This window comes from Malus domestica, chromosome 14 (assembly GCF_042453785.1).
Source record: "Malus domestica chromosome 14, GDT2T_hap1".
Lineage (NCBI taxonomy): Eukaryota > Viridiplantae > Streptophyta > Magnoliopsida > Rosales > Rosaceae > Malus > Malus domestica.
Genome location: NC_091674.1, coordinates 27418809 through 27443043, shown reverse-complemented (window position 1 = coordinate 27443043; position 24235 = coordinate 27418809). Strand labels below are relative to the sequence as shown.

At 39.4% G+C, this 24235-nt stretch overlaps 3 protein-coding genes across 6 annotated transcripts; 2 read left to right on the top strand and 1 right to left on the bottom strand.

The window, feature by feature from the left end:
• The first annotated feature begins 313 nt into the window (after window positions 1-313).
• Window positions 314-9956, top strand: LOC114820976 (uncharacterized). Of its 2 annotated transcripts, none has more exons than XM_029092433.2 (15): window positions 314-4039; window positions 4130-4258; window positions 4343-4534; window positions 4642-4691; window positions 5009-5324; window positions 5500-5623; window positions 5704-5901; window positions 6381-6476; window positions 7181-7374; window positions 7469-7684; window positions 7821-8096; window positions 8226-8373; window positions 8480-8613; window positions 8905-8991; window positions 9078-9956. In XM_029092433.2, the coding sequence occupies exons 1-15, from the start codon at window positions 1364-1366 to the stop codon at window positions 9162-9164; spliced, it is 4923 nt and encodes a 1640-aa protein (XP_028948266.1). In that variant the 5' UTR covers window positions 314-1363; the 3' UTR covers window positions 9165-9956. The 2 variants fall into 2 exon arrangements, with proteins under 2 accessions (XP_028948266.1, XP_028948265.1); XM_029092432.2 differs by having other exon boundaries at window positions 1006-4039; window positions 5494-5623.
• A 285-nt stretch (window positions 9957-10241) lies between these two features.
• LOC103409740 (LOB domain-containing protein 27-like) lies at window positions 10242-12055 on the top strand. The gene is made up of 2 exons (XM_008348533.4): window positions 10242-11653; window positions 11784-12055. Exons 1-2 carry the CDS (start codon window positions 10623-10625, stop codon window positions 11881-11883), a joined length of 1131 nt encoding a protein of 376 aa, XP_008346755.3. The 5' UTR covers window positions 10242-10622; the 3' UTR covers window positions 11884-12055.
• A 115-nt stretch (window positions 12056-12170) lies between these two features.
• Window positions 12171-19278, bottom strand: LOC114820977 (zinc finger protein BRUTUS-like At1g74770). Of its 3 annotated transcripts, none has more exons than XM_070812326.1 (13): window positions 18793-19278; window positions 18296-18520; window positions 17982-18176; window positions 17558-17907; window positions 17237-17468; window positions 15321-17035; window positions 14288-14497; window positions 14065-14202; window positions 13518-13752; window positions 13376-13435; window positions 12662-12733; window positions 12482-12573; window positions 12171-12396 (listed from the first exon to the last, which is right to left on the bottom strand). In XM_070812326.1, exons 1-13 carry the CDS (start codon window positions 19084-19086, stop codon window positions 12387-12389), a joined length of 3828 nt encoding a protein of 1275 aa, XP_070668427.1. In that variant the 5' UTR covers window positions 19087-19278; the 3' UTR covers window positions 12171-12386. The 3 variants fall into 3 exon arrangements, with proteins under 3 accessions (XP_070668427.1, XP_070668428.1, XP_028948269.1); XM_070812327.1 differs by having other exon boundaries at window positions 17237-17465; XM_029092436.2 differs by having other exon boundaries at window positions 12171-12573; window positions 17237-17465.
• Between the last annotated feature and the right edge of the window lie 4957 nt (window positions 19279-24235).

The window sequence follows — 24235 nt, the reverse complement described above, 5'->3', positions numbered from 1 at the left end:
TATATAAAAATCTACAACTAAGATTTAATGGTTGGTGATCGGTACTTCGGAGCACACAAAAGTTTGTGCACCTAATCAAGATTTACATGCTTTATTCTCATAAGTAAACTTCTTTCTACTCCTAACCTACTTTCTGCACCATATTAATTTAAATTAGAATATCAGATATCTCTTCAAACCTAAATTTACTACCTAAATTATTCTCACAAATCCGATTCAATATGTAATTTATCTTTACATTGATTTTGAAAACTAAAACTAAAAATCAATGTTTTGCAACTCATTCAAGTACCCATGAATATTTTGTAACTCTTTCAATCTTAAATTTGTCGGCCGAAACAAAAAGTTTTAAGTCATTTTGATTTCCAAGTCATCAAAGACCCCCACTTACAAAGGTTCCACCCAACAAAAAAGAAACGTAAAGGTAGCCTTCTCAAGGAAGTACTCAAAAGTTTTCTTTATTTATTTATTTTTATCAATTATTGCATATCCTACTTTTTCTTGGGGAATTAAACTATATATTTTTATAAAAAAAATTAAAAAAATTAGCCTTCTCAAGGAAGTACTTAAAAGACACTATTTATTAAGAAGCAATGTGTATTCACTTGCGATAGCTCAAAATTAAATTAGTAATATGAAGTTCTAAGTTCGACATTATTAATAACGGTTCAAATCTTATTAGTATGCGAGACTCGTGTTTTTACGGTTTATCTAAATTTTCAACTTATACCCATTATCTGGTTTAAAATTATATGAGAAATGTTAAATAGAATCTCTCAAAATTAAAAATCCATATGAACTTTCTGTCATCTTAAGTTTTTAACCCAATATTTTATAACATTGACATAAAAAATGATGTTAAACCGTAAAATAACAGATAATTTATAATAAGTCTCTCTTGTTGTGAGCAGCGTTTCTCAAACCACGTTCTAAAACCAAAACAAAAACGAAACCATAATTAACAACATTATTAAGAAAGTCTAATCACAATTCCCACGCACATATAATATAAATATTCTTAATCCTCCTTTCTCCCGTTACTTATTTCCTCATCAAACCTCTAATGGCCTTTCCTCTTCCATAGCCACTTCTACTAGTAGGTAGCGTCTCTCTCTCTCTCTCCCTCTCTCTCTCCCCCCATTCTGTCTCTCTAAAAATCGCCGCTGATCACTCATCGCCGCCGTCCCCCTTGTGAAATTCCAGTCCTTCCCCAACCATCCTCCCCCGGTAAGAATCCGTATAACTTTCTCTCTTTATACATCGACATATATGTATAGGTGCACATATATACAGATAAAATAGAGAGAGAATTATATATATATATATATGCATGTGAGTTGGGGATTGGGAGAGAGTTCGATACATGGGTAATAAGAAGCGAAAGGCTGCTCCGCGACCCAAGCAGTCGCCGGCGGCTGTTCAGCCACTCCCGGTGGCCGATGGAGACGCCGTCGTTTCGTCTCAATCAGACGCCACTCTGGCTGTCGTCGAAGCCGAGCCCGATGCCCTACTCCTCTCGAATAACAAGATCGAATCCTTGCCGTTGCCGATGATCGATTCGGACGGCGGGGCGGCGAAGGTGGAATGCGAGCGGGCCCTGACCGCTCTGCGGCGGGGGAACCACACCAAGGCGCTGCGGCTGATGAAGGAGTCGTGCCAGCGGTACGAGAACTCGGTTCACTCGGCGTTGATTCACCGAGTCCAGGGCACTGTGTGCGTCAAGGTCGCCTCGATTATCGACGACCCCAACTCGAAGCAGCGGCATTTGCGAAACGCGATCGACTCAGCGCGCCGAGCCGTCGAGCTTTCGCCGAACTCGATCGAGTTCGCGCACTTCTACGCCAATTTGCTCTATGAGGCGGCCAACTACGGGAAGGAGTACGAGGAAGTGGTGGCGGAGTGCGAGCGGGCGCTGGCGATCGAGAAGCCGGTCGATCCCGCCAGGGAGAGCTTGCAGGAGGAGAGCCAGCAGAAGATATCAACGGCCGATGCTCGAATTGGGCACGTGCAGAATGAGCTGAGGCAGCTTGTTCAGAAGTCCAATATTGCTTCGATTTCGACTTGGATGAAGAATTTGGGCAATGGGGAGGAGAAGTTTCGGTTGATTCCTATTCGGAGGGTCACGGAGGACCCAATGGAGGTGAGGCTGGTGCAGACCAGGCGGCCTAATGAGATTAAGAAGGCCACTAAGACACCGGAGGAGAGAAGGAAAGAGATTGAAGTGAGAGTGGCAGCGGCGAGGCTCTTGCAGCAGAAGTCTGATGTGCCTCAATTGGGAAATGAGGGTGAGAAGAGTGATAGGGGATTAGATTCGTCGTTGGGGTCTAGTCAGAGAGGTAGTGAGAGGAGAAAGTTTGGGAACTTGAGGAAAAATGGGTCCTCAGCGGAGAGGAAGGATTGGGTTCGGTCATTTTGGAAATCATTGACTGTTGATATGAAGAAAGAGTTACTTAAGGTTAGAGTTAGCGATCTTAAGGCGAAGTTTAGTTCGTCTAAGGATGGTTTGGCAAATGAGGTTTTATCAGAGGCATTGACATTTGCGGAGAGTAATAGGAGCTGGAAGTTCTGGGTTTGTTGTAGATGTAATGAGAAGTTTGTGGATTGTGAGTCCCATATGCACCATGTTGTGCAAGAGCATGTGGGAAACCTTATCCCCAAAATGCAGTCAGTTTTGCCTCAAAATGTTGAAAATGAATGGACTGAGATGCTGCTTAATAGTTCTTGGAAACCGTTGGATGCATCGTCTGCAGTTGGAATGCTTACGGATCAAAGAAAATGCAAGGAGCCTGAATTTGTTGAGGATTTCTACTCTGGGAATCATAACAAGGATTGTGATGAGTGCTTCAAAGATGCGTGGGATTCTTCGCCTGAGAAGGAAATGCTTGGGGATAGTCCTAGTGGCTGTACTGTTGAGGGAAATAACCATAAGAAACTTGCCCATGTTGAGTGTGGGGAGTGCGAGGAGGGCAATGGGTCAATTGCTTATTCTTCTGTTGCTAATGGTTGGCCAGTATCTGATGATTCTGAGTGCGAAAAGCTTCTTGAAAGAATTCATGCCTTATTTGAGGTGCTTATCAGGCACAAATATCTTGCTGCAAGCCATCTTAACAGGGTGATACAATTTACAATGGATGAGCTACAGGCTTCCTGTTCTCAGCTTCTCAACCACGGTGTGGAGCAAACACCTATGTGCATTTGCTTTCTAGGAGCTACCCAGCTTAGGAAAATACTCAAGTTCTTGCAGGACCTGTCCCATGCTTGTGGTTTAGGTAGATATTCTGACAAAAGTAGCAGTCCTGCGGATGATGCAAATAACACAAATAAGGGTGTAGAGATTAAAGAGAGGATTGTTCTCAATGGAGATGCATCCTACCTCATTTTGGATGAGTGTCTATTGTCATCTGAATGTACATGTAATGTTGGTCATCCTGTCACTGACGCTGCTCCTGTTGCTGTCGTTGGTAATGAAAATGGGGTTCCTCCTGATTCCGATGCTCTGCTGTCCTGGATATTTGCAGGTCCAACTAGTGGGGAACAACTGACATCCTGGGTACACACAAAAGAAGAGAAAACAAAACAAGGGATGGAAATCCTTCAGATGCTTGAAAAGGAGTTTTACCACCTGCAGTCTCTCTGTGAGAGAAAATGTGAGCATTTAAACTACGAAGAAGCATTACAGGCAATGGAGGATCTTTGTATTGAAGAAGGTAAGAAGAGGGAAAGTGTCACAGAGTTTGCCCACCGAAGCTTTGAGTCCATTCTAAAGAAGAGGAGAGAAGAGCTTCTCGGGAGAGAGAATGATGTGATGTTCCTCGGCAGTAGGATTGAATTAGATGCCATATCAAATGTGTTAAAAGAATCTGAAGCTCTAAATATTAATCAGTTTGGATATGAGGAAACTTATGGTGGTGTGACTTCTCAGTTATGTGACTTGGAACCTGGGGAAGATGATGATCGGAGAGCCAAAGATTATGTACATCAGGTGGACACATGTGTACAAGTTGCAATTCAGAGACGGAAAGAACAATTATATGTGGAGGTCAGTTGATAGATTCTCAGTTGGCTTACCTTTTAATTAAAATAATGATATTGATCGTTGCCATTTTACCTCAGCTGTTTTTTCATGCAGCTTAGCAAAATAGATGCACGGATTATGCAAAATGTTACTGGAATGCAGCAAATGGAAGTTAAGCTTGAACCTATTTCTGCCCATGATTATCGGTCGATACTGTTGCCTCTAGTGAAGTCATACCTGCGGGTATGTATTAAACAAATTTAATCTTTGTGCCATGTTTAAAGCTTCTGAGTTTAACAGTATGTATTCTTGTGTCTATATCTATAGGCACATTTGGAGGATCTGGCTGAGAAAGATGCCACAGAAAAGTCTGATGTTGCAAGGGAAGCATTTTTGGCAGAACTTGCACTTGATTCTAAGAAAGGTATCAGAGGAGTAAACGATAATTTGAGACATTCACAGGAAAAAACAAAGGATAAGAAGAAGAACAAGGAGTTTAGAAAAGCAAAAGATTCAAAGGTTTTAATCGTGTTTTCTGGTTGTTATTTTCTTTGTGGTGTTCAATATGTATGTTACAATTCCACGACGACATCGTTATATACGATTTTTTTTTCTTACTTCTGTAGGGTAGTGGGGTTTCGGACGAGTACTATCATCATGATGAGACTTCTGAGCTGTATGTCTCCTTGCTCCTAACATGCACAGTCGTATTGAGTACTGGTTTGGTACTGAGGTGCTTTTATAAAAAAAAGTTGAGCTCAAAATTGTGTTTGGTAAACACTTAAAAACAGCTTATTTTCACAGTTTTGGGTGAAAAAAAGCTGAAAACGTGAAGTAGCAAAAATGAGCTTATTCTCACAGCACAGCAGAAGCAGTTTTTTTTTCAAAGCACAACAATACCAAACCACCTCATAATGTTATCCTTCCTTTATAATTGCTGGGTACTGGCTATAGTTTATTTTTTATGTATATTTGATGTGTCTCTTGCTGCAGTTCCTTTCCAGGGGCATCTGGTAGTGAATTTCCAGATTCTGAGCTGGTGATTTCTTTGAATGGCGATGACTTCAAACAGCTGGAAGAGGAATGCAAACGGAGAATTGAACTTGAAGAAGAGGAAAGAAAGCTGGAAGAAACGTTAAAGTTTCAAAGACAAATTGAAAAGGAAGCTAAGCAGAAGCACCTTGCTGAGCAAAATAAGAAATCTACTCAATTGCAAGCAGAGAAGGTGGTGGAGGGACCGCTTGATGTTAACTTGGAGCCTTGTGCTAATGGTCAAGATGTTAATGAGCCATTCAAGCCTTCTGTCCAGGTAATCATTGTTAGGCTGTGCCCTTCTTGTATCTGTTTCCTTCTTTCTAGGTTAAATTTAATAAATAATTGGTATATTTAACTGAATGCTAAAGATATTTGAAGAGGAATACTGTCTAAATTAGAGGATATTTAGAGAAAGTAGGAAAACTAATGAAAGTGTTTTCTAGGAGCAGTTGGCACAGAAGATTGGATTCCCCAACAATTTAGAAGGCGTGCCTGTTAACCTGGCAAATGGTTCTGCAGTGCCAGTCAATTCTCCTACTGTTTCTGGTGCTCATCAAGCTAAAGTTAACCAAGGTTGGTGTAGGATTTCGTTGTATGAGGTTAGGGTTAATTTAATAATAGGAGATGTTCTCATTGTGTATCTTCTTGAGCAGGCTTGCCAAATGGAGGAATTCTAGAAGATGATGGTTATTTGCCTTCTGATCGACGGACAGGAAGGAAAAACCGAAGACAGAGGAGTTCCACAAAAGTGCTTGATGGAAAGTCTCGAGGCTTGTCATCTGGAAAGGAAAATGTTGAAGTTGGGAGGTCAAGTGTGGAGGGTTCACATGACAATCTTCTTACCAACAACAGTAAGTTTACATATCCTTCATGGTTTCCACTCTAGTTTCGATGATTGATTATTTTGACAGTACGTTGAACAATGTCAACATTAGTTGCCCTGTCATTGTTTGCTTGTTGACTAACCAATTTTGTCCTTTTGCGTATTCTCATTTTATAGTTAAGGGAAAATGTTTACCTAAGATTGTTGGTAATATCTTTATAAAAAGATATTTCTTTTGTAGTATGAATTTCTATTTGGTAACCTCATCTCTACTTGCTCATCCAAAATGTTTTCTAGTAGTTTATAATAAAATTAGAATTTTATATGCTTAGTGATTCGTCCTATGGTCTCATTAGCATGAAGTTTATGTCCTTTCATTTGAGCACACTGTTTTTACTGCTCTGCAAATATGACCAAAGATCATCTATCCTTTTTTTTTTGGGGAAATTTGGCGTTAATATGAGCATGAGTTTTGTTAAGTGAAAACCGGTTATACTGTTTTGGCAGACAATGGAACAAGGGAATTGAGACAGCAACGAGCAGAGGAAGATGATGAAGAAAGGTTCCAAGCTGACCTTAAAAAGGCCGTACGCCAAAGCCTAGGTAAAATTATTCTCTTATTTATGTGATCTCTTTGTTATGTTACTTATTCTTTACATGTATAAACCTCTGACCATGGTTGTCACAATGGTACCCCTCTATAATAAAGAGGTCTAGGATCAACCCATGGTAGGGCTGAGGTATGTGGGGAAGAAATTCCGCCTCCATGTTTGTAGTTAACTGATGATGATTTCCATATTTGTTTGACTAGTCTGTCGGATGGTCTACAATGAACTAGATAAGATAAGTAGTCTCAGATTTGTTCATGTTAGAGTACAACTGTAAGTGAGTCAGATCAGTAACCTTGACTTGTTAGGAAAATCGAAAAGCTATCATCTCTGGTAGATTTTGCACCAGTTTTAGTTGTTGTCATCAGGAAAAAGCATTAAGTAGGTATTGAGAGCATTTCTTCGTCTTGAAATATAATTCTGTGCAATAATCTGGTTCGGAATCATGCATGAATAACAAAAGATATACAGACAGCAAGTATGTGATCCAAGTATGATTAATAGAGGGCTTAATGATAAATTGAGGGCTTGTGGAGAGTGTATAATGCAGTCTAAAAATACGCTAAACCTTGTCAAGTTGTGCTACTACTAGCCGTCTCACTGATGCATTTTTGCCATCAGGTGAGGCTCTGAGCACTTACCATATAGTATGATATTTTGTGCAACTGTCTGACCTTTTTTATTCATGCTATTTCGCAGACACATTCCAAGAACGTCAGAAGTTTCCTGTAGTTTCAAAATTGAGGATGGCCAGAAGAATATCCCCGGATGTAGATAATGGTGTTTTACACAATGACTTCGCAAATGAAAATGTGAATGAAACCGATATATTTGGCACAGGGTTAAAGAATGAAGTTGGTGAATACAACTGCTTTCTGAATGTTATCATACAGGTCTGTGAGTGCTTGTCAAATTTATGTTCTTAGTTCATTTTTCCTGAGCATCTTATTGATAGTGAAACGTTGCTTTTTAATTTTGTCATTACAGTCTTTATGGCATATTAGACTGTTTCGAGATGAGTTCCTTCGGAGATCAACATCAGAGCATGTTCATGTGGGGAGTCCTTGTGTTGTCTGTGCATTGTATGAAATCTTTACTGCTTTGAGCAATGCATCTGCAGATACTCGTAGAGAAGCAGTTGCCCCTACTTCTTTGAGAATAGCTTTAAGCAACCTGTATCCAGAAAGTAATTTCTTCCAGGAGGTATATTTAGAGAATTTGATTGTATCCCTTGCCTCTCGTACAACTCTACAATTATTCTGAAGTCATAATTGGCTCATATGTCATGAATTTATCTTCATTTTTGGAAGCTGGTACTAACATTTTAGCAACCGTACAGGCTCAGATGAATGATGCTTCTGAAGTTTTGGTGGTCATATTTGATTGTCTTCACCGGTCATTTACTCCTGGTTCAAGTGTTTCTGATGCTGAATCAGTGGAAAGCAGTTGTCCAGGGTCTTGGGATTGTTCAAACAATGCTTGTATAGTGCATTCCATCTTTGGCATGGACATTTTCGAACGAATGAATTGCTACAATTGTGGTTTGGAGTCCAGACATCTCAAGTATACTTCCTTCTTCCATAACATAAATGCCAGTGCTCTACGAACAATGAAGGTATCAGTTAACAGCTTTTATGATTGTTTATTTTCTTGATGGTTGAAATTTTTAGTCTAAGCAACTTGTTACTGTTTCGGCATCGTAACTGATTGCACCTATCTCTTTTTATCTTTCTTTGCTATTCAGGTTATGTGTGCAGAAAGCTCCTATGACGAGCTTCTAAATCATGTGGAGATGAATCACCAGTTAGCCTGTGATTCTGAAGCTGGTGGCTGCGGGAAGCTCAACCATATCCATCACATTCTTTCAACCCCACCACATGTTTTCACAACAGGTGACTAGAAGACTTATCATGAGAATATTCATTGCTCACTTATGTTTGTAAAGAGGGGAACTGGCTTACCCTGAAAACTCATCAACATTTTTGTTTCGTCATGCAGTTTTGGGCTGGCAGAAGACATGCGAGAGTGCTGATGACATCAAAGCAACATTGTCAGCTCTTAATACTGAGATAGATATCAGCGTCCTTTATCGTGGCCTGGATCCAAAGACCACTCACAACTTGGTTTCTGTGGTATGCATATTTGGATAACCCTCAATGTTGTTGTCATGCATATAGTAGCGTTCTGTTTTCCCAAAATGCAACCTTCATTGCGTATTTTTCCTCTGGTTGTGAAATGACAACGGCTTACACTTCTTATCCATAAACTTGGATTCCTCTGGCCTTTTTATTTTTAATATATCCAATTTCTTTTGTTTAATTGGAAACTGGCTCCTATGTTATTGGTGCATAACTTTTGAATCTCAACAAGAATTTATAGATATCGCTCTCTTGTTTTATCTCATATCTACGATTTACTTTTAGGTTTGCTACTATGGACAACATTACCATTGCTTTGCCTATAGTCATGACCGTGGATGCTGGATTATGTACGATGATAAAACTGTCAAGGTAAAGTCGGTTATTCTAGTGTAAATCATGCCTTATTTTGCTCTTCTTGCCGCCTTCGTTATAATCTGTATCTGATGTGTCTACAGGTGATTGGTGGCTGGGCTGATGTTCTTACCATGTGTGAAAGAGGGCATTTGCAACCACAAGTTCTTTTCTTTGAAGCTGTAAACTAGGCTTTTTTCTGGAATTCATTACGTTTTCAGACTTCGCAAGAGAGCATTGGTGTTGTAACATCCCTTCGTCGTCTACTAGGAGGAATTGTTCATAGCAACCGCATTCCATCCTTCCAGTTAGACGGTAAAGTATGCAACGTCAGTTTCAGAAAAAAAAAGGATATAAATGTTCCGGTCGAAGTCCAGAGTTATGATATAGAATCAACAGTTTTGTGATATTATCAAGAATTTTTGTGGGAGCAGCTGGTCCTTGACGAAGAACCGTGTATCTAAAGAGTTTCACCATCGAAGAGCCGAAAAGTCTTAAACTTGTGGTACGTTTACCTTCGAATAGTCTTCTGCACAATCAGGTAACTGTCCTGCAACTTTCCTTTAAGGTTGGACTCTTCGACGAAGAAGGCAGCAACAACTACAACGGCCTGTCTGGGCGTATGTATGCGAACTTACAGCCTCTCTGGGCGTATATATGCGTATTTACGGCTTGTCTGGGCGTATTTATGCGAATTTAAGGAGCGTACTATATGCCGTTTCGATAAGTGGCATTGATTACCAGTTGGTTCTCAGAGGATGTAACAGTTGTAACTGGGGAATATAGGTTTGAGAAAATTAAAGTGTTTGCTTGAGACGCTTTTAAATTTTTATATAAAATTTTCCCCAAGTTTTGAAAAGGTTTTTGTATAGATCACTTTATGGCCCTTCCCCTTTTGGGTCTTTGGAACTGCGGATTACAGTAAATTTGTTGCTTCATTTTGATACTACAATTAGGTTAAAAATGAAGATCTATTGCCCTTTCTCCTCTTCTTAACTTTGTTTTTACGAGAACTACAATCTAGCGGTATTCCTTCTCTTGTAGAGGAGGTCTAAGTTCTGACTCTTGGGGAAGATATGTTATCCCCATAGTAAAACAACCCTTCTGCTCGGCATTGTTAGGTCACTAAGGCCGACTTTCTCTAATTTGGGAAAGTGGACTCGTGATGTCTCTTTAAATCTTACAAAAGCGAATGACACCCTGGCATACATTCGACTAGAGACTTGTCTAACTGCTAGTCATAGTTCGGTTTCCTCCAATGTAATTTAAATTTGTCTACATAATATGACAAACAAGATAAAAGTTTAATAATTTTGGCATGTGTTGCACATATCAATAGAGTCATGACTTCACCACAGTGACCTCAAAAATTCAAAAGAAATCAAATTTAGAAACTAGAAGTTGGGATTTGCCACGTCATTCAGGGAGGGGGTCAGTGTGAAGTGGCTACGACTATTTAAAAAAAAAAGAAAAAAAAAAGTGTCCCTAAAGTTTAGGACTTTTTCTCTTACAAAATTCCAACATTTGTCCCCAACGGTCTTCACAGTCCCCCGCCAATTTCGCTTCCCCTCTTCAATCTTTTCTTTTACTCAGTCTCTCCCTGCTTCCAGTAAATCCGCACATTTCCAGACCTTTTCAGATCCCAAAAAATGTTCCCCATATCACCACTTCCATTTCTCCTCCCCCTCCTCCTCCTCCAACTCACCGCCACTCTCCTCCTCCTCCTCCTCCTCATCCTCTTCAATCTCAACCACTGCATCACCCTCCTCTCCAACTGCTTTCGAGGTTTTTCGCCTTCCCGGCTCTCTGATTGGTTCCAATCTCATTTTGGTATCCAAAAAATGACCCTGAAGGGCACCACCAGCCAGGCCTGCGCCGCGTGCAAGTACCAGCGAAGGAAGTGCAGGGCGGAGTGCCCCTTGGCTCCCTATTTCCCGCCGGACCAACCCAAAATGTTCCAAAACGCACACAAGCTTTTCGGAGTCAGCAACATTTTGAAAATACTTAAAAATCTCGAACCTCGCCAGAAGCTGGAGGCCATGAGGTCCATCATATACCAAGCTAACGTGCGCGACAAGTTTCCGGTCTACGGGTGCTGGGAGGTGATCTGGCAGCTCCAGTACCAAATCCTTGTGGCGGAGGAAGAGCTCCAAGCTGTTCATCAACAGCTGGCAATGTACAGACAGCACCACCAGCAACAGCACCAGATTTCGTCCATGCCGGAATACGTGACGTCACAGTTAGAGCTAGGGATGGCTCCGCCCAACAATCCCCTCCCACTTTTCATTCACAATCCTCCCCCTTATAATCATAATAATAACAACAATGCCACCGCGGTGGCTCCAGTAAATCAATACCAACAGCAATCTTACTCTAACAGCAGTGATGCTGCTTACAGCTCTGCTGCTTATAATATTGACTCCAAAGACATCATCAACACCAACACCAATAACAATAATAATGATGCTGGAAATCCGATGTGGACTTCGAATCCTTTTATGACTAACAACAGCAACAACAACAATAATAATTCTGAGGCGATTCAATCGGAACTCGGAGTTCTTCAGCCGCTCTCTATCCAACCTGAAGTTGTTCAAGATTATGATGAGTTGCATCCGTTCTTTGACACCATCGATGATAGACAGTCATACATTGATTCCAAAGAGGCTTATGATTCAAGGTACATTTTTTTTTATCACTTTGGTTATGTATTTGTTCAAATTTTTATCTTTACGATTCAAAGAGATGCAGTGCTGAATCTAAGTGGATATGCAACTGTAATTCACTAAATGATGAGAATTTACTTGCAGCTCGGAAGAATCGTTCAAGGACACAACACGATCCATGGAGCATGCAGAGAATGCATTGAAGAATGCTGCAGCATGCTTTAGTCTAACCAGTGTCAACTGATGATCAGTAAGCATAAACTAGATAAAGCAGTGTGGTTGTTGTTCTTCTATTATTCGTTTAATTTCTTTCTGTTACGAATTTGATTATTCACACGAGAAACCAACAATTTTGTTTTCTTCTTTTTGTTTTTGTTAATAAAAACCAACAATACGGAGCTCCTTACTTCTTTTAACTTCAATGTTCTACACCTGAGTTTATGACTGACAATTTGTTTACTCGAATAAATATTTTACTTAGTTTTTCAACTCTTACTAGCTATAGCGTAATATATATCTGATAACAAGGCAAATTCTAATTGGAAATTTTATGAAATTCCTCAAAATGGGGAAACTTAATAGATATTCATAACTAGTGAGATTTATATACTAGTACGAGCTTTTATTTACATATAAAATAGCTTTGAAACAGTCATGGTACCGTTTGGAATTGCGTCATAGAAGTCTCCGCAATAGGGGCACTTGTGGTAAAGCCAGTGAAAGGGAGCAGTTCCGTTTGGAATTGCATCATAGAACCCTGGTGTTGTATGAACCACAATTGGGGCACTTGTGGTAAAGCCAGTGAAAGGGAGCAGTTCCGTTTGGAATTGCGTCATAGAAGCCTGGTGTTGTATGAACCACAATAGGGGCACTTGTGGTAAAGCCAGTGAAAGGGAGCAGTTCCTCTCTTCTCACAGTCATTGCAGAGTATGACCTGCAATTTGTTTAGCAGATCAATGCACATCTAGGTTTGGATGCAATTAGAAGCTAATTAGTATGACAAGAAAAATAGGATGACAAACCTGAGTTTGGCCAGCGTACTCGTCTGGAGTTTCCTGTTTAGCCAAAAATGCATCCAACATTTTAAAATACACCTGCAAGACAATCATATGGTTCGAGGGCCACAAGACATCACACAACTCAGTTGGATACAATTCAAAGCTTAAGCTCAAGACAAACTCGAGTTACGTCTGCATAGAATTCACATGGTTAAAGTTTCTTCAAATCATAAAGAACAATCACAAAGATTGGTGAAAATTCTAACATCTTCCTCCACATATTTTGTAGACCAGTGTTTTAGTTTCCTAAGTTTATATCTTTTTCTAATAGTGCATTTGGATGGGGGACTTTAAAGTTTCAAAGAACCTTTGGTAGAATTGTCATGTTTGCACTGCAAAAATCAAATAGAGGGACTTGAAATGGCTAGATGAAATACATTTGAGGGAACTTTGAAAGGTGTTATTTTGAAAGTCCTTTGTTTAGCGTCTTTGTAGTGCATTTGTAGTGTACTAGTAGTAATTTTGTAGTGCCGAAGTAGTTCATTGGCACTGTTTTTGTAGTGCGTGTTTACAATTGAGTCTAAAATTCCTTGGTGCTTGGAAGTCCCTCATCCAATCATAGTACGCAGGAATAAATTGCAGCAAAATAAATTCCATATTGTCAGCTCACCACTTCAATCCTAACAATTTATAAGCAAGGAAACTGCAAAAGACTATATAAGGTATTTCGTAACTGACCTGCATGTCCCCGAGTGACTTGCCACAGATTGGGCAGGTATAATTCGTAAAGGTGTAGGCCTAGGAGCAGGAATAGATGTACCATTTAAGAAGTCTGCAAAACCTCTAGGGAGAAAAGCAAGAAATTATGAAAGGGAAATACCTCAAAACATGTTGAGTGCATCAAATGACCGCATGGAAGGGACTTCACTGGAGAATTTGAGGTGAAGATGTCTTCATTGCAAATAGGGCAGTTATCCATGAAGCATTTCTCTCTGCATGTGTGCTTCAATAGAGAACGGGACATGCAGGCATTACACGTCATGCAATGGAAGTAGTCAATACCCAATCCCTTTCCAACTCGGCACAAGTTACAGTAAGGACAATGGTAGATGACCCTGTTAAACAGCTTCTTCATGAGAACCATTAAAAATCTGGAACCGGTAAGTTTAAATTAAGATAGCCAATTGGCATGGGAAGGTAGCATAATTTTATATACTGAATGCTTAAATCCCTTAAGGTTGTCATTGTGGTGACTAGTCCATAGATAGAACAAAATCGCCTAATGAGGTACTGAGATTATAGACTATCCTAGCATACAATTCAGCATAGTACCATCTATGGTTCAACTTAAAGTCACCCAGTCAACAAGTTATATATAACCTTATGAGAAAAGAGCTACAATAAAGTAGGCCAATCAGGATAATCACCGTTCGTTATCAAATATTTTGCAGATCCTGCAAAAGTATTTTGCCATGGAAAAGTTACTGCAGGATGCAGTTGAGCATGTGGGCCCAACTGTCTGCATCTTCAAGCATTTCATGCACATCATCTCTGTTATAGATTTCCTGCATAAGCAGAAAAAACATTAAACGAGAACGAAAACTATAAAATTAATAATCATAGGCACTGTATAACTCATAATGTTTATACCTATCTATCTCATGATCAGCCATCTCATCATGGCAGCGTATGCAAGTGTAAAGTTGGTTGCAACAGGCAGCAAAAAGCTTACAGTTCCTCTTATAGTGTTTACAACCATAGGTTACTCCAAGAGGGTCATGATAGGATGGATGCTGACCAGGAAATTCTTTCCCATTACTTGCAACTGTTAATTCAGAGTTCTGTCTGGCTATCCAACGGCTGATACAGTATAAATATTGAAAGTTTGTCATTTAGTTTACGTCACATTTCATGGGAATGTAGCAGACAGAGAGACATATTACAAAGTAAGAAAAAGCACTAACAAGTCTTAGCAACTTTAGTGACATCAAATAAGCTACTTTTGTCTAGGGAAGCACACAGTATATATTATCTGGTCATCAGGACCATCAATAAGATTATAGAAAATTTTCAATTAGCGTTAGTGTTTGTTGTTAAGTTGAGCTGCATACACATTCTTATTATCTCATTTCCTAACAGCTTAAGTTTTGGGATTAACAATACATTAACATAGTATCAGTTTTTGTTTGATCTTGTGTTAGAATCTTGTTGAACCCTGTTTCTGGTAATTTTTGTGATCATGTGTGCGGTCTAACTTAAATAAGTTGTATTGTAGGCCGTCATCTAAAGGGGTGTGTGCATGTGTGTGTACGCATATGCGTATTGTTGATTTAACTTGATATTTGGACACCCTTCCTAACATCTTAAGTTCTTGTTAATTAGGATCGATGGTAACTTAACAAATAGGAGAAATCAAGTAGCATGACACTCTTGCTTCAACAAATAGGAGAAACCTAGTAGCCATAGAGGATTTGGCTCTTACAGTAGCAATAGAACACATTGGTAATTGATGATACTCAAATACCTTGTACACATACCAAGATATTTTTGCCTCTTATAAGGAATACCCATGTCGATGGTGTACTCAGTTTACTCTGACATGTATAAATTGGAATTCTATGTTCCTCCTAAACAAGGACAGAAAACAATAACAGAACGAAAATTAGGACAGAAATTGACCAACCTCATTATCAGGTTCTGGATCATATGTGGTTTCTTCTGAGGATCCAAGGAAGAGTCACGGGAGATTTTTATTACTGCAGCCTGCATATCCTCTTGACTAAGTGTCAGCAGGCACTCACAGTACTTGGATTTCTGGCTTCTTTGCAAAAGGTGACCTAGATCATCAATTTGATTTGTGGCATTTTCAACTTCTTGTAACTTCTTCTTGTTACCTTCATCACAAAGTCTTGTACATTCTGTATCAGTGGAAATACATTGGTCACCTCCAGGACCTTTTGGCTTATAACCCACCTCACTATTTTCCGATGGCTTGGTATTAGCACTATGGGAATCTTTTTCTGGAAAATTGATACTTTTGTTACAGCATCTTCCTTCTTGTTCACTCGATCCACACAGATAGGCAGAGACAACCTCCAATGGATCTTCAGTCCATGAAGGAGGTACAATGGACTCCTCTACCAACTTAGCTGTCTCATATCCCTCCCACCATTCTCTCAACCACTCATCAAACATCGTGTTTCGTGTGACCTGGCGCCATAGAGTAATCATGACTTGCTGTTCTTCTTGTGTCAAAGCGTCCATTAGCCAAGGTAACATATCTTGCAATATTTTTGCTTCTGTTCTACCAAGTATGCATCCTACAATCCTTTCTTGCTCTTCAATGGAGAAGCATTCTTTAAACAAGGGCCAGAGCTCAAGTTCTTCACGATGAACATGTTCAGTCAGTAACTTGCAGGTTGATGTGCACATGTCATGAAGCCTCCTGCACAGCTGATGGTGCTTCTGCATTTTATTATCCACTGCATTTGAATCGACTTCAGAAGCTGAAACATGCAATATAGACATCTCATCCAGAACGAGGGATATCTTGTGAAAGAGTTCAACTTCTAATTTGTGGTCTATCGTGTAAGAGTGGCTAATGTTTTGCAGTTTTCCTTTGGTCTCTAAAGCTGGAAAGGCAACTTCTTCCTCTGCTTCACTATGTATTTGATTTAGAAACTGTATAAGTTGGAATCGCCGGCAAAACTCTGAGAGAAAATCAGCATTGTCAGCCAACTGAGCTGAGCCAAATACAAGGTATTCCAAATCTTTCTTGAGAGCCTTGTGGAAGAAAAATATGAGATCTATTGGTTTTGGTTCATGAAGAGCATAACCAGGATGGTTCTCTCCACTAAGACTTTCAGGAAAGAGATATGAAGTTTTCACTGTTCCAGTGAAATATAAGTGAAGTTTGTTTCTGCTGGAATATGACGTCCTATAATTCCTGGCAGAGTCAGAGGCACAAGATGAAGAGTATGACAGAGATTTCTTGCCCTTATCCAAAGAGATTGGCTCCATTAGCTTAGTGTTTGATGCCTCAATAGGTTTCATATTGGAACTTAAGGAGGAAGATCCACTAGTATTATAGAATTGCTTTAAGGAAGTGCATCTGCTCTTGAATATTTGCTGCAACTCCTCACGAAACTTTTCAACAGAGGTCTTACCTGAATGACCAATGCGGAACCACTCATGTAAGAGGGATGCAAATGATTTATTGACTAAAGAATCTCCCTCCTTCAAGTTGCTAAGGATGGACCTGGATTCGTCCTCAGATAAGCAAGCCGAAAACCAAGTAGTCATGCACTTTAGCAACCCAAGTGGCAGAATATGAAGGCTTGCATACAAGAGTTGCAGCTGCATATCATGACCGCAATTCTTCCTTACAATGGGAACTACCTGGTAAAAACTGTAGGTGTTAATTTGCAATCAATATAGAAAATATTTTCTTAATGATTATTTAGTAGCATATTGCCCCACAAAGAATTCTCTAAGTTTTTCATCGAGAGTAGAGTTAAACTAGATGCCCTATAACATCAGAAAGAAAGCCTGGTGCGCTGATATTTCGATTTATAATAATCTTCAACAAACATAGAGTACCTTGGTTTCTTGGAAAGCAAAGTACTTGTTAATTCCCACCAGAAAAGACTCCAGTTCCCAGCAAAGCTTCTCAACAAATTTGCTCAAAGGTGTTCCATCTTGAGGCTCATAGTATAGCAACCTCTGCAAACCTTCAACGTGGCTTTCATTTGGAAATTGTTCACTGTAGGGGTAAAGGCAGCCGTTGAAAAGTTCATTCAACACAGGATGATATAACTTCTCCAATGCACTGCTGCAAGTCAGAAAATATTCGCTGAAGAATTAATTAACTGAACAGAAAAAAGATAAGCACGTACGGACGTCAACAACCACATTGATTACCTGTAGAAATTAAGGACATCTACAAAGAATTTTAGCTGGACAACTACTGAATCAAGATTCAAAAAACTGCTTGCGCTTCTTAGTTGATATAGCTCCTCCAGAATTGTCTTCAAATCTTTCCTAATGACTCCATGCCAAAAAGGAAGGCCATCAACCGGATTGTATCCAATATCAGAGTGAATGCAATCTGCCTTAATGTGTCTTTTATATTCTTCTAAAAACCTTTTGGGCGAATGAGACTTCAGTAACCTTTTCATGTCTGCATATTCGCCGGCTTGTTGAGCTCCTCTAGAATTCTTGGTGGCCCCAAAGGAGGATTGTTCATTGCTAGCAAGCCAAGAATTTACCACCTTCACAAATATTTAAACTAGTAACTACCAAGAAGTTCATTCATACTAGGGTAATACCATCGGTCAGGATCTACCTCTTCAAGTGATTTTTCGTCAGGTACAATTGCTTTTATGCAATGTCTAACTTCCTCTTGTTCATCAGGTGGAAGAAAGGAGATCGTCCACGGAAGTAGATCCTCAAGCAGCAATAAAGGAACGCTGCACATGAACTGCCACACAAGTGCAGCCTGTTCTTCACGACAGAACTGCTGCAGGATCAAGGGAAAAACCTGCAACACACACACACAAAAAATTCGGTAATGCAAAGCAATACAATCAAATATTTACTCAAACTACATTGTTGCAAATAACATTTCGAATCTGCTTCAATAAAGATTTCGGCTAGTACCTGCTGTTCTTCTTTCAGCATATGCTGGGAAACGAATTCCTTCAGCGTCCCAATGCCAAACACAAGTTCTTGAAATTGCTTGGAAAATTTCTCATTCTCGTTTTCCTCTAATAAAACATCCAAGCGATTGAAAATTGAGTCGAAGAGACCGTCTATACTCATATGTTCTAGTGAATATGTACTAGCTACATTTTTTGTTCGCCCATCTAACGCTAAAAAAATTACCTGCCAACGAAATTAAAAATTAAAGATGCAAATTCCATTGAAAAGTTAATGCAGCTTCTCACATTTTAACTAATCAAATTTTGACAAAGTTTTCATCTTTAAAACAATTTGCTCAAGCAGTTAACTAATCAAATTATGCAATTCTAATTTCTAATTAGAACAATTAGCTAATTCGGAACTAAAGAATTCAGCTTTAAAGAATTTGATTCAGTTAATTAGTTAAATTACGAAAAATTAGGAACTGTTAATCAATTCGGAAACTTTGAGCTGACCTCGTCCTCTGCAGAGCAGTGGGACTCATACGCGAGCTTGAGGAACTCAAACCGCCGCAGAAGCAGGAGAACGAAGTCGCGGTCTAGGAGGTCACGTGAGCCACTCTCCAAGGCGGCGGTGGTCACGAGGCGGAGATCGAGGAGCTCGGCCTGCAGCGCCTTGTGGAAGCAGACGAGCAGGAGGATCGGCGTCTGAGCGAGCGGGACACGTGTCGCGGATGCGGAGGACTCCGGCTGGGCATCGTTTTGCGAAGGGAGGAGGAGGCATTGGGGAGAATCGTCGTCGCCGCCCATCCACCGTCAGACGACGACGTCGTTCAAGAACCATGAAGGTTGAGAGAGAGAAAGGGAAGTTCGGCATTGCGAAGGCCTTGGGATTTTAAACACTCTGGTTTTGAAGGCTCCCACAAGACTCCTTCCTCTCTCTCTCCTCCCTCTCTCTCCTCTCTCTCTCTCCGTTCCCCAGCCATCACACAGACATTCAAATTTTTTTTTTTTTTTTAATTTAAATTTTTGTGAATTTTTTATTTAGTACTTGTCTGCACGGCCGGTGATTGCGACGTCGTACTGAACGCCCAACGCCGGATAGTATACCAACCACAAGCGCGCCAACTGGAGACTGGAAAACACGCGGGAAAAAAAGTTGTGGGCCTTTTTATCATTCTATCCAACCACTTGTATGTTGTATTATAACTCCGTTGTAACGAATCGTGTTTCCAGTACACTCAAAATTTTCTCTTATGATTAGAGACATTGTTGTTTTGCTATCTTGCTCGGGTTTGGCTTATCAAATACTTGAATTTGGCTTTAATGATACGTATGCTTAATTGATTTGTGATGTCGTTGGTACTTAACTGCTTTGTAACGCTATTGTTGATCCTAAAGACTACCAAACCTACGTGGTGCGCATGCCGAGTAACTAATGAGCTAACTATGTTCTTCGGTTGATGCAAGGCGTGCTAACTCGTCGACCGAGCTCTGCTGAGGAGTAAAATGTGGTTAATGTTACGTTGAGCGCGTGGCTGACTTCTCGATCTTGCGACTGCGGTCGAGGAAGGAACACGTCTCGGCCTTTGGGTTCTACAACCTGAAGACAAGGCTGCTAATTTTGCGAAGTTTACAAATCGTCGGCGCCCAATTCGGTCATAATGATTATATTCGTAAGGGTATAAGCATACCGAATCGACACCAAAGTATATGGGCATAAATACTCAAAACAGATATATGTCTTGATGGTAAATGTGGTTCAGCCGTCAGAATGCCGAACTCTAAAGCTTACTTGTGAGTATCCAATCATAAAATAACTCGACGTTCAATTTGCCAAGCCCTAGTAAACTGTAACACCTCACCTCGCTGAAATGGCTAATGAGATGACCTCTGCCAATAAAGACCCGAAAGTCTTTCTCGACCGAGATTTAGATAGATAACCAGTCGGCCTCAACGCAGTGCTGTTTATCTACACTGAAGGTGTTCCACGGTCGGCTGATTCTACGGCGATAATGTTATTTATCCAGACTGAAGGTATCACCGATTACCTTCACAGTGCTGTTTATCCAAACTGAAGATGTGTCGGTTGAAAAGGAAAATAAAAATCTCAAGGTTGTTGAGAGGTTTCGCTAAAGCGAAGGTTTGCGCAGGGCAGTTTGTGTGTTGAATTGGAGGAGCCTTAATGGTGTCATCATCCCTCTATTTATAATAGTCATCTTACTTCCAATCGAATCATAACCATACTCGGATTATAACTCATTCCCCCGATCCAACCTTATCTCGGCCAGTCCTACTCCTACTAGGACTTTGAACCCAACCCCCTTATCAGGCCGCATTCAATCCCAAACTTCAACATCCTTATCCTGTCGAAACTCCTTCTCATATCAGAATTCAACCACCCATGGATTCCTAATAGGACACGGTCGGCCTTGGCTACGTGGCCCATAAACCAGATGACCCCCAACGACTCCTAAGTACGGCCTCTGGGCTGAGAACAACTCTAAACTTGGCCCAAACAACTATACAAAAGCATCAATTATATGTTTAATAAAACAATAATGTAAAATGAGAGAGTGAATGTGCAAAAATCACTTATCTATTTTAATTAAATAACATATTGCTACGTATAAACGTTAAACACATGACATACGTGATTGACAACATTGCCGATACTATGTATAAAAGTCGAATTCTTGATAATGTATGAGAATTTTTTGCTACAAAATATTAGATATTTTGCAAAGTTTTTAACCGTTTAGATCTTTAGTCAACAACACAAAAATCAAAATTTAAGAGTTAAAAACTCAAAATATTTTATACTTCTGAACACCATAATTTTTTTATAGTTTATAATTAGACAATAGCATCTTGACGCTATTATCTCAACTACCATACTCTAGTACTGGCGTTGGCGAATGACACAATGATAATAAAAAGAAAGTTGAAATGACTTTATAACTCTTTCCTGCTCCAGAAAAGTAGATTACCGTGATGAAGACATCAACGGGTGATTTTATTAATTGAAAAATATACAAGTTTTTATTTGTCTCCATTTTTGTGTACATGTTTCCAGTTACAAGAGTCCAAAGTGGGTGGCTTTGACAACCTCACCCTCCAACTGCTTAATCCTGCCCTCCAATTGTTTAATCCTTCCCGCCAATTGTTTAATCGTAATTAGATCAGTTTAACCTTGTTTAATAACGTTGAACTTTGGCCGATAAAAAACAGCCTAAAACTAAATCACCAAGTAATGCGTCGGTTTTGGGTGGGCCGAACGGCCTTCTTCACGCCGTCCTGCTTCTGGCTCCTTCTTCTTGTGGAGTTAAGCGCTGCGTTTCGGTGCGGGGATTGTCGTCACGTGCGGCAGGTCAACCGTCGAAGTTCCTAATCCTTTTGTCCAGATGTGCACGTGCGTCAAATCCTCCGGCGTGTGGCTTCCATGTGTCTGCACGTTCCCGCCTCAGCTTTTGGCGCCACGGCGACCCCGACTTTTCTCAATGTTGAAAAGCTAGAGTACAAGAGTAAATTATAACAATAGTCTCTCAATTTTAATCAAATTGAAGTAATGATCTTGCAATTAAAAATTCATTACCATTAGTCTTTCAACTCATCAAAATGTGTAAGTATGGTTATTTTCGTCAACTTCGTCAAAATTTTGTCAAAATAAATTATGTTGGAAAGGCCATTGTTACAATTGGGGTTCCTTAACTCATCAAAACGTGTAGATACGGTCATTTTCGTCAATTTCGTTAGAATTTTGTCAAAATGAGTTATGTTGGAATGATCATTGCTATAATTTGGTTAAAGTTGATGAACAATTGCTCCAATTTGGTTAAAGTTGATGGATCAGTTATCCAGTTTGATTAAAGTTTAGGGACCAATGGTAATGAATTTTTAGTTAAGGGACTATAGATTCACGTTTTGATGAGTTGATAGACCAATGGTAATTGATTTTTAATCGAGGGACCATTGCTTCAATTAAGTTAAAGTTAAATGATCATTGCTGTAATTTACTGAAAGTACAAATTCATGAATTAACATCAATAATCATGGTTAAAATGAATAATTAGTAATCGTAACAACACAAAAGGATGAAAGGATGGTCACAAATGTTGTGGCAGATTCAATCATCTAAGTAATATTATGGGGGGTTTATAAGAAGCATAATGTTAGAAACGCTAAATTTTTAAACTAAATTTGTAAATCAAATAATGTGTCACTAATAGGAATTAAACATGTTAATTGACAGTTAATTAACAATCTAATCACCAACAACCACATCATATGGTTTACACAATTTGGTTTAAAAATTTGGTCTCATAGTATTACCTGTAGGCCTAAGGTCATTGGTCAAGTTAGATTGCACGCCAGTCGACAGATGCCAACAGTTTATGAACAAACATGTCGACTGATGTCAATAGCTTTGAGTGAGCATGTCGACAAATGTCAACATATGTCAAGTGAGCCTATCAAAGATGCGTATATCAATGCATACAACGGCATAAGACTAGCAGTTACCATACCAGTGTCTATAGAGACAATTCGTCGAGTAGTACAACCCAAAAATTTTCAAAGGGCAGCACAAAACTTTTCCATGGAAGAATTCTGAGCTTAGAAGGATCAACTAACCCACCTTGGCCCCAGAGTGAATCCGCTCCAGCACAAATGGAACCAAGCATATCATAAACCTCCATCATTTTCGTGCTAATATATATTGAACTTGACACATTTTCTAATTAAATAAACACGAGTATCATGAAACCAAAAGCTCTTTACGTTTGAGTTGTTTTTTCATACAAGCTATATTCTATAAAGAACTCATCTAAGTCATGTGGATGAATATTCAAATTTGAGCGGAGACGAAAAAAATATTATATTCTAACCAACTTAATTAAGTTTAAATTTAAATGTGTTTGAGACATTTAATTAACATTGAAAATAAAAAACTTATTACATTGGATACCACTGTCTCATCCGAAGGTCCTATGGGCTGGTCTTTTGTGGTTTGGTAAGCACATCCCAAGGTGGAGCTTCATTCTTTGGCTGGCTATAAGGGGTAAGTTATGTATTATGGATTGGGTGATGGTCTTTACCCCTCATGCCTCGCCTATTTGCTATCTTTGCTTGACTGATAATGAGTCTCACAACCATAGTACCAATATTTGGTCTCATGTGCTTTTTAAGTGTGGTTGTGATCCTCCTCCTTTGGATTGGTATGAGTTTATCACTTGGTCTACTAATAATTGGAAAAGTAAGTCGTTAGATCTTAGCATTAAGAAGTTGTGCCTACAAGATGTTGTCTATGCTATTTGGAAAGAAAGGAATAACCGTAAGTTCATAAATGAACATCTCCACTCTGTTGCTATCTTTAAAGCCATTGTTAACTCTATACGCTTACGGTTATGTTCTTTGCAGATTTCGGTTTCTACTGCAAATGTACACCTATCTTTCAAGAATGAAGAATTCCTAGTAGTTCTCCTTTTGGTGCTGGTTATCATGTTGGGTTGTTATTTTTTACAGCCTCCTACTTTTTTTTATAAGGAAACTAATGAAAAGAGTTTGAAAACTTTGAGTTTTAACGATCAGGACAAAATAAAGGGTAAAGTGAATAGTACTAAGATTGACTTTTTAGTCTTAAAATGTGATTTTTTGTTAAAGTAAACAGTACCAGAAAGTTTTCATTAAAGTTCCATTTTTTTATTTGTTTTAGCTTGGCTTTTGTTGCTATTATTGTGTTGTAGTTTGTTGTTTCTTTTGGTTCTCTTTTAATAGAATCATTCAATTACCCATTAATAAAAATGTTTTGGGCCATAACAAATTAAGAATGATATCCAAAGGTGCAAAGCTTAATAAGTCAGCCCAAAGCCGTATTGGCCCCCACTTTGTTATAAATGTGGAAACTTTAAAAAACTCAGTTTCTAATTCACGAACGCCACTACAGTTTGATGTTATTTTT